The 8,476-nt window shown below is 40.6% G+C and overlaps 1 protein-coding gene across 1 annotated transcript; it reads right to left on the bottom strand.

Annotated features, from left to right (window-relative positions):
* Positions 1-4,908: 4,908 nt before the first annotated feature.
* LOC149186439 (uncharacterized) lies at positions 4,909-5,913 on the bottom strand. Its single transcript, XM_089409342.1, has one exon. The coding sequence runs from the start codon at positions 5,911-5,913 to the stop codon at positions 4,909-4,911; it is 1,005 nt and encodes a 334-aa protein (XP_089265468.1).
* Positions 5,914-8,476: the final 2,563 nt, after the last annotated feature.

The raw sequence follows: 8,476 nt of genomic DNA, 5'->3' as shown, positions 1-8,476 counted from the left end.
AATTATATGTTTTCCATCCAAAACATTATGTTAAATTATGGTTGAAAAATGATGGGCCTCCGGGTGAGAGGTAGGGGGGTTAGCTTGAGAAGATGAACAGAAATTAATAAGATTTGGGATCATGCAGAAATATATAACTTTCTTTGAAGATAAATCTTAGTAAATAATTTATTTATTTATTTTTTAATTAGTGTGGGAGAACCAAGAAATATTATAATATAAATTTTGTTTTTCTAATTGATAAAAGTTAATTTTTTTTTGTAAGCTATTGTAGGATCTTTTCTATTATATGCAACTAAGATAGAATATGTACATTCGAAAGGTGATCTCAACCCGCTCCGAAGGGAAACCGGGTCTGTTGATCACCAGCAGTCTGAAAATGACATCCCATAGCATATAAGCATAAAGTCTACAACATATATCTTACTCTACCTACATACAGCTCTATAATCCTCCCTGCTATAACAGTTCAAAAACATTTCCAAAAAACTAGTTCTCCTAGCGTGTGACAGAAGGTTCAACTGAAAACAGAACAGAAGGATTCAATCTGCCATGAATTTTGGCTTGATATCCTCCTCGCGCTGCCCATTAGTTATCTTTTTCAGCAAAGTTTGAATTTCCTCTAACCTGGTGTCCTGCATCTGGATAGTGATATGTAGATTTTTCATCTCCCTTATTAGATTTGGGATTTCTTGAGCCATTTCAGTCATCTCCTTTGTTACCTGTTCCATGGCTTTTGCTATTAACCGTTTCACTACCCAATAGACATGCAGGGCTTGTTTATACAGGGATAAACGACCCCTTGTGTTTCTTGGATCTGGTAGTAGACAGCTACAATCCTCCATTTATGGGTCAAAGGCTTCCTGCAAAACATTATTCTCCAGCTCCTGGATAATTCTTCTAATATCCGCATTCGTCCCTTCGTTATACGCCTTTTCCACGTCCTGAGCCATCTGCTCTGTTGTTCTCCGTCCTCTGACGGTTGGGAGGTTGCACCTCTGCTTCATAAGTGTCAGCTTTCCAACCTCTCCCCTGGCCCCTACAACTTCTACCTTTGCCTCTTCGGGAGGGTTTTCTCTGTTGGTGCTCCGGCTGCCTTGACCAACCTCGACCGTTGCCTTCCCCGTATGATCTTCCCTTCCAGCTTCCATTTTTCCCTCTCCTCGAGCTTCTTCTTCTTCCGATTATTCCTTCTCCTGTTTGTTCACCCTCACTGCTCTTCCTTTGGTTGGCATATGTTTTTTGGCTTCCTCGGGACTTCCTCGCACCTCAGCTCTCTGCTTATCTTGCTCTTTATCATTTTGAACTCCCTGCTTGTCCTTGTCCTGGCCCATCTGGCTCCCTTCCTCTTCTATATTTTCTCCTACCCTCCTTCTTCTCTCCGCCATTGTCTCCCGCCCTTTCCTGAGTCAGATACCTGGGTTTCTTTGACTCATACTCTCTGCCCTCACCACTTTTCTAAACCTCTGGTTATCTTCTGCTTTGCCTTCGCTGACTCTTAGATATTTAACGATACCTATCCTACACTCCATCGCCCCAACATCTCCATCATTTTCCCCTGCTCTCACCATTATTCCTTCTCCTCCATGCCTTGGATTTTGACCACCCCTACATGCCGGCTCTGCTTAACTGAGGATGATTAATTCAGGAGGTGGCTTGAGCTTCCACGTCCTAACTGCCATCATTTCACCACATAGTGTCCTTTTCTTCACCCCGATCGGGGTCTGGCTGAAGCCTTGATCAAGGTCAGGTTGTGTCATTATTGTCCTGTTTTATGATTTGATTTAAATTTTCCCATCTTGTTCCTGCCGGATGGGTTGGCCAGATGCTATCCACTTTCCCATCTGATTCATTACATCCCCAATTAGCTAGGTAATCAGCTGCTTTATTGCCTTCTCGCCTAACATGGTGGATGATCTTATAATCTATACGCTTCATGATTTCTGCCAGGTCCTGGATTAGACCCGCCGTCCTCCAACTCTTTGCCACCTGTTCCCATTCCTTCCCATTATTCAATATTCGGATAATCTCTATTACTAAATTTGAATTACCTTCTATTTCTAGCTTCCCATGTCTGTTTCTTATTGCAACTCTAATTCCTTGATAGGCAGCCATAAATTCTGCTTCATTATTACTCATTATACCTCCTCTGTCTACATAAATCCACTTGGTGTGACCTTGGCTATCTCTGAATATCCATCCGTATCCTGCTGGCCCCCGGTTGCCTTTGGAAGCCCCGTCAAAGTTTAATTTGATGAAGCTCTCCTGGGGACGAGTAAACACAGCAGGGCTTTGGATCTGTATGCTCTGATTTATTTTCTTTTGAGGGTACACCATTCCTTGTTCCAGACTTAGATTAATTAAGATTTGGTTTTCTTCTGTAGTAGTTTTCTAATCCTCATGATCCCAAACTTCTGATAGGATTGTTTCTCTTATAAGACTTTGAGTTCTTTTCCATATCAACTCCGGGGGATTTATTTTATTTTGAAATACTCTTCTGTTTCTCTCTTTCTAGATAAGCCATATGTTGGATCCTACTACTAAACTCCAAGCTCTCCTCACTACTGGGTTTAGAAATTGGCCTTTCCCCCATTGGAGAATTGTTTGTTTTATGCTCTGAGGGTCTCAATTTGTCTTTCTGAAGAGGATTCTTGTCTCTTCCCATTGTTGTTGTGCTATCGGGCAGGGGTTTAAGATATGTTCCTGGGTTTCTATATCTTTTTTACATAAGCTGCATCTAGGTGGTCCTAGGAACCCTTGTTTCTGAATTTGATCCCAAGTTAGGATGCGTCCTCTTCCCACTAGCCAAGCGAACATGGTGACCTTTGGCCACCACCTATTCCTCCATAGTTGTTTCCAGTCTTGTAGCTATTCTTCTTACTCCTATTTGGACTTTAGAAGGTATGCCTCCTTAACCGTAAAGGTTCCTTTTGAATATCCTCCCCATCTAAGAATGTCCGGCTCTGTTCTAGTTTTAATTCTTCTTGAGTCCATCTCTTTTGCTATCTTTGCTTTGAGATCCTCATTAATGTTATTGTCCCATTCTTCTGGTCCCTTCCATTCTCTCCAAGTCTCGTTATCTCTTCCTTCCCTCCAGTAATCGCTTACATAATTTAGGCCTTTGGCTTTGGCTTCCCTGCATGTAATTAGCACGTCCCAGATTTCCACCATTCTTCCCCTTTGCTGCCAGGCTTCCTCCCAAAATTTAGCTGTCCTTCCATTTCTTATTTCCCAAAAAGCATACTTATTTATGATATCTTTGTTCTGGCTTGCCAAATCCCATATCGTGGATCCTTTTGGCACCTCCTCCTTTCTCAAAATCTCTTCAGCAGTTGCAGGCATGTTGTATTTTTGAGTCCATATTTTTTTCCATAAATCTTTGCCCCCTTTCATCCAGCGCCACCATAGTTTCGCTCCTAGGACTTGGTTTAGGGTAAGAGGATCTCTAAGACCCAGTCCCCCCTCCTCTTTTGCTTTTATTAGACTGTTCCATGATGTTAAGGCCCATTTCTTCTGTTGCTTAGGCCCTCCCCATAAGAATTTTCTGAATATCTCAATCATTTTATTACATACCCCTTTGGGAACAGCCATTACCGATAGGGGGTAAATGGGAATTGATTTTAGGAGCACTAGTCTTGCTGCTATATTCAGAGACTTGAAAGACCAGTTGGCTAATCTATTCTTGAGTTTCTCTAAGGTAGGCTGCCAGTTAGCTATTCTTAGAGGATTGACAGATAGCAATGTGTCCAAGTATTTTCTGGGGAATTCTCCCAATCTGAACCCCAAAGTTCTAGTCAAGTGTCCTTTAACTGATTCGAGTGCATTGAAGATGAAGGTGTTCAAGTTGTCCTTGTTGATTTCAGTGCCTGAAGCTTCCATAAATACCTCCAGTATCCCTTTTACCCTTTTGACTTCTCTCAGGGAAGCAATACAAAATAGCATGATATCGTCCACAAACTGTTGGTGCGTTACAGGAAGATTGTTGCCCCATGGTCTCATACCTTTTATTTTCCTCTCTCTGAGCTCTTTTTTGAAGTATCTTCCCAATCCTTCAGCAGCTATTATGAATAGAAATGGTGATAAGGGGTCACCTTGGCGTAATCCTCTTGTGGCATTAAAAGTCGAGGTTGGAGTACCATTCAAAAGGATGGAGAAATTTGGTGTAGAAATCATGTTGTGGATCCATTTCACCCATCTATTGCAAAACCCATAAGCCTGTAGAATTGACTCTAAGTAGTTCCAATTTAGGCGATCATAGGCTTTTGAGAGATCAAGTTTTATCATCATTCCTGGTTCCTTTTTTTGTTTCAGGGTATGAATAACTTCCTGGGATACTACCAAACCATCTAAGATCTGTCTCCCTTCCACAAACCCTATTTGTTCAGGGGAGATTATACTGGAGAGGATTGGCTTTAGTCTTTTGACCATTAAAGAGGCAATGATCTTGTATATTACATTACAAAGAGCAATTGGGCGGAAACCCTGAGCTGTTTCCGAATGTGCAGTTTTAGGAATAAGAGTTAAAAGAGTTGAGTTTAGGCCTGGCCATACCTTTTGATGTCTGCGTGATTCCTCCACCACTTCCAGTATGTCTCGTCCTAGGAACTGCCAGCTTGCTTGGTAGAATTCTGTTGTGAATCCGTCTGGGCCTGGGGCCTTGTTTCTTTTCAGACCTTTCACTATTTCCTCCACTTCCTCCAGGGTTGCTGCCCTCATCAGTGCTAAGTTTTGGTCCCTAGTGACCAACTCTGGGATCTCATTACTTATTCTTCTTATAGCCTCTGTTCTGTTCCTTTGAGGTTCAGTGAGCATATCCTTGAAGTGTCCTACCAGTTCCTGTTCCAATTCTTCGTGTTGGGTTATGTGTTGTCCTCCCTCATTTTTAATTGAAAAAATCCTATTCCTTTGTCAGTGCTGGATCATGGCTTGATGAAAAAACTTCGTGTTTCTCTCTCCTTCTCTGAGCCAGTTTATACGGGACTTTTTCTTCCATAAGATTTCTTCCTGTTTCCTGCGCTCCTCAAGTTGGCCTATTACTATGCCCTCTTCTCTACTTCTCTCTTCATTCCTGCCTTCTAATATAATCAGTTGTTGCAACTCGCTCATTTTTTGCTCTACGCGTTGCTGTTCTTTGAATATATCTCCGAATTCTTCTTTTTTCCACTTTTTTATTTTCCCCTTGAGTTCTTTCAATTTGAGTTGAAAAGTTTGCATCTTACTTTGCCCACTTTGTTGGCTTGTGGTCCACCATTCTTCTACCTTTGACATAAACTGATGGTTCCTGAGCCAGAATGCTTCAAACCTAAAAGGTTGATTTTTAGGGCTCTGTTTGAGATCGATTTCTAACTTGACTGGCCAGTGGTCTGAGCCTATTGCAGGGAGGATCATAGCCTCAATGTATACATCTCTATTCATGATTTGTTCCGAAACTAGGAATCTATCCAATCTCGAAGCTATTTGGTTTGATCCGCCTCTACGATTATTCCATGTGTGGGTACCATTTATTGTTTGAATATCCACCATTCTCTGTTCCGATATCATATCTCTAAATGCTTCCATATCTGGGTCTATTTTCCTTAATCCTCCTCTCTTTTCTGCTAGGGTCGTGATCATATTGAAATCACCACCTATAATCCATGGCATTTCTTGGTAGAGTCTTCTTGCTGATTTCATATTCTGTAGGAATCCTTTGCGTTCATTTGGTGAGTGTGGTCCATAAACTCCTGAGAGGGCAACCCACTCAGAGGATCCTATCAGTCTAAACATACCTGAGAGGATTCGAGGGAAACTTATCCAATTTCCAAATTGGATTTCCTCAGGATTCCATAGGATTGCCAATCCTCCTGCGCTGCCTACCGCATCTTGCCCCATTACCTCATACTGAGTATTACCCCTGCTCATTATTTCTTCCATTTTTTGCATGCTGATCTTTGTTTCTTGAACTATCATTATACTTGGTTTGTCTTTTTTCAATCTATCTCTCAAGTATCTCTATTTACCCCTGCTGTTAAGACCTCTAATGTTCCAGCTTGTAATTATCATCTTAATAATTTTGGGGTTTGTTGAAATACCTCAGATAAAGGTATGACTCTTCCTGAATTTACCAGCATCTCTCCGACCTCTTGAATTGTTTCGCTCATCGAACGCCTACCTCTTTTTCTTCCTCCTTTGCCAGAGATGCCCATTCCTGAGTTCTGCTCCCCTTGCGTTTCTATCTGTTCCATTTTGTTTGCTGCCAATACCCCTATCTTTTCCTTATATTTTTGGAATGCCTCTTTGTATCTTTGTTTCTACTCCTCAGGAATGAATCTTTCATCTAAATACCTCCATTCATGTAACAATTTCCTCATTGTACATTCCTCTTCTCCTCCTTTGTCTTTCTGCAGATCTACTTCCATTTGAGTTTGTTCATTTGCCTGTTCCTCCTTCTCTTCTACTTCTCCTTGTTCTGTATCCCCTTTTCCTGCTTCCTGCTTTTCTGTTTCTTTTAATATTTCCATTGGTTCCTCATCGCTAACCTCCTTTTCCGTTCCTGATTCCTCCTCCTGGAGGACTTTGAATTTATTCTGCATTTCCAAAGGTATATTTTCCTTGGGTGGTTGTTGTTGAGGCATACTTTTCCCTGATTTCCTTTTGTTCTGCACTTCTTTAAATCCCTTTTCCTCTCTTCTAGGATCCTCTCCTGGTGTTCTTTCCTCTTCTTTCTTGTCTATTGATTCCTCTATCTTATTTAAAGGGAATTGTCTGTAGATATGTCCATATTCATGACATCTTCTGCAACAGAACGGAATATGTTCATAATCCACTGGTTGTTGCCAAACCTCATCATGATATTCTAATTCGATAAAATCTGGGAGAGGTTCGGTAATGTTCATATACACACATATCCTGGTGTACGACATATACCTCCCTCTTTTGGTGGATTCAGCTACTTTCACGAATGAACCTATTGCATTACCTTTCCCTTATAGGATCTCCGGATCCCAAAACTGTATTGGCAGTTTGAAAAGTCTGATCCAAACAGGGGCTGCTAGCATTTTCTCTTTGTCTGGATTGTAGCATTCCTCCCAATGTCGAATAAATAAACCAACATTATTCATAAAATAAGGACCTCCCTCGAAAATCCTTTCCTTATCCTCTGTGTTGGAGAAGATAACTGTGAAAAAACCCTTGGCCCCCAGTTTTAATTCTACATGTCCCTTCGGTTTCCATCTCTGTTGTATCCATTTGGACAGATCTTTCTCTGACGGCCAAAACCCAACAAACTTACATATTAAGGCATAATCCCTCATGTAGCTTCTATACTCTTCAAGTCTATTGTTCGAGATTACGAACCTGGGTTTTTTCAAAGCCCTTGGAAGGCATTTTTTGCTCAGACCCGTTTGCCAGCTGGTTCCATTTGCTGGGTTTTCTCTATTGTTTGCCCTCGGCCCATTCTGCATTCGGTCCCTACTTTTCTCCCCTGCTGTCATATTCTTATAGGAGGGGATCTCTCCCATCCCGGCGCTTGCTGCCATTAAGCTTCCAATAACCACTGCTTTCTGCGCACTCTTCTTTGCTAATGGCTGTGATTCTCCATCTTGGCTATCTCAGGAGGGTCTCTGCTCACTACATGTGGCCTTGCCTCCAAGGCTGCGATCAAGGAAGGTTGATCGAGCCCTCACTATTTCAGAAACCCTAGCTCCACCATTCTCCCATCACTACTTCCATCAACACTTTCAATCCTTCAATTGAGAAGTTTAAATATTATATATGAAAGAATTTTAAATTATATATTTTTCATTCAAAATATTTATGGTAAACATATATTTTGGGAATTCAACTCTTTTGTTATTTTATTGATTAAAGTATGTAGTTTCTCTAGCTCCTCTAATTTTGATAGTGAAAATATCTATGAAAGAGACCTCATCTCTTAAATTTGTCTTGTGATTAAAATAAAAATAATAAAAATAATGTATCTCTCTCCATGCAAGATTAACTGTGCTCCACATGACACAGAATGTGGACTAGATTATTTCTTAGAAAAACTTAACTCATGCCTTGATCAATTGTACTTATAGCTCAAATGATGGGCTATCTCATTGCACCTTTGTTTTCACGAAGAAAAAAACAAAACATATTTCATTATATATAAAATGAGTTACATGGTAATCCATAAGACTCAGGGGAAAAAGAACTACAAATGACCTATAAAACAATAGAGGAACAGAGGAACTAAACCTCAGGGACATCATACACCTAAAAAAACAGATCATTTTCTACCAGATATCCGAAAGTCGAAAATATCCAATTGACAAAAAGTCCCAAAATGTAAACATAAATACCAAAAAATAGACATAGCACAAAGGTCCTGTAATTAGTGATGAAAATCATAAGTACAAGCTAGAAACACAACGAATAAAGTCAAGGTCGACCAAGCTTAAACAGAAAAGGCTCCAAACAAGACAACACCATTGTCTGAGGTACTGTAATGGAT

This window comes from Pinus tabuliformis, chromosome 3_1 (genome assembly GCF_031772625.1).
Source record: "Pinus tabuliformis cultivar Carrire ecotype Pingquan chromosome 3_1, CPIR1, whole genome shotgun sequence".
Classification (NCBI taxonomy): Eukaryota; Viridiplantae; Streptophyta; class Pinopsida; order Pinales; family Pinaceae; genus Pinus; species Pinus tabuliformis.
This window is presented reverse-complemented; position numbering and strand designations above follow the sequence as displayed.

Excerpts from the sequence above, each read along its gene's own strand:
- LOC149186439 (XM_089409342.1), bottom strand. The coding sequence starts at position 5,913 with ATGGAAGAAATAATGAGCAGGGGTAATACTCAGTATGAGGTAATGGGG.